The sequence below is a fragment of the Antrostomus carolinensis genome, unplaced genomic scaffold (genome assembly GCF_000700745.2).
Source record: "Antrostomus carolinensis isolate BGI_N321 unplaced genomic scaffold, ASM70074v2 scaffold11500, whole genome shotgun sequence".
NCBI classification, from domain to species: Eukaryota; Metazoa; Chordata; class Aves; order Caprimulgiformes; family Caprimulgidae; genus Antrostomus; species Antrostomus carolinensis.
The window spans coordinates 33,249-34,066 of record NW_010287758.1 but is presented as its reverse complement, the minus strand read 5'-3'; the positions used below and the strand labels follow the sequence as shown (position 1 = coordinate 34,066).

Genomic DNA, 818 nt, shown 5'->3' with positions numbered 1-818 from the left:
AGTCGTTCAGTAGCCAGAAAACTATGAGTGGGGAGAGATCTGTGGTTATAGGATGAACTTTTTTTTTTAAACATTCTTAACATATTTTCCAAGCATACATGCTGAATAAATAAATATACATATATGTATGCACATATATTCAGAAGATATTAAATACATCATCTGTATATATAATACAATCTCAGCAGTCATTGTCACATTCACCAGATACTCTTGTTGAATACTGATTTGTCTCTATAACTTGAATGGGACTTAGGCATGATTGCATTGAGGTTCAGGTTGTTAATTTCTATGACAAGGTACAGTTGCATTAAGGAATCTGTGAACTTATACTAGCTCATTGTCTGACTCAGATCCTCAAAGATGCTAAAATACAGTGGTGACTGGATACCTAGGACCACTGAGTATCTGCACTGTAGGGTCTCGTCTTTATTAATCTCTAGCATATGACTCTCTTATCTTGTGCAAAATTCCCTTCAGTTTTTAACTTTTATGTGCTTTGTGAAATGTGTAAGTAGAACAATACTGAGAATACATTTGGAAATGAAATTGGTCTGCTTTTCAGGTTGAATAATGGAAGCATGGCTCTTATTGTTGTACAAAATACTTCTCGAACAGAGTTTGTAAAACACCTGAAAAGATACGCCAGTGTAAAAAATCAGGTACTGTTAATTTCTTTCTGGTGATTACAAAAAGAACAGTTAATCACGAAGGTAGACGTGATGCAAGAGTTAATGTTGTTAATGTTGGCATCCTCATAAGGAGACTTAGCTTCCTGTCAGAATACATTAGTGCCCTTTTTATCTTTTTTTTTTTTT

General features: G+C 34.1%; 1 protein-coding gene across 1 annotated transcript in view; it reads left to right on the top strand.

Annotated features, from left to right (window-relative positions):
- Positions 1-818, top strand: part of CERKL (CERK like autophagy regulator) — a gene marked incomplete at its 5' end in the record, with an annotated part of 15,623 nt that overhangs the window by 11,601 nt on the left and 3,204 nt on the right. Inside the window, one exon of the mRNA XM_010164069.2 lies at positions 566-662. Within this exon, the coding sequence (XP_010162371.2) occupies positions 566-662 (97 nt within the window). The remainder of the gene's footprint in view (positions 1-565; positions 663-818) is intronic.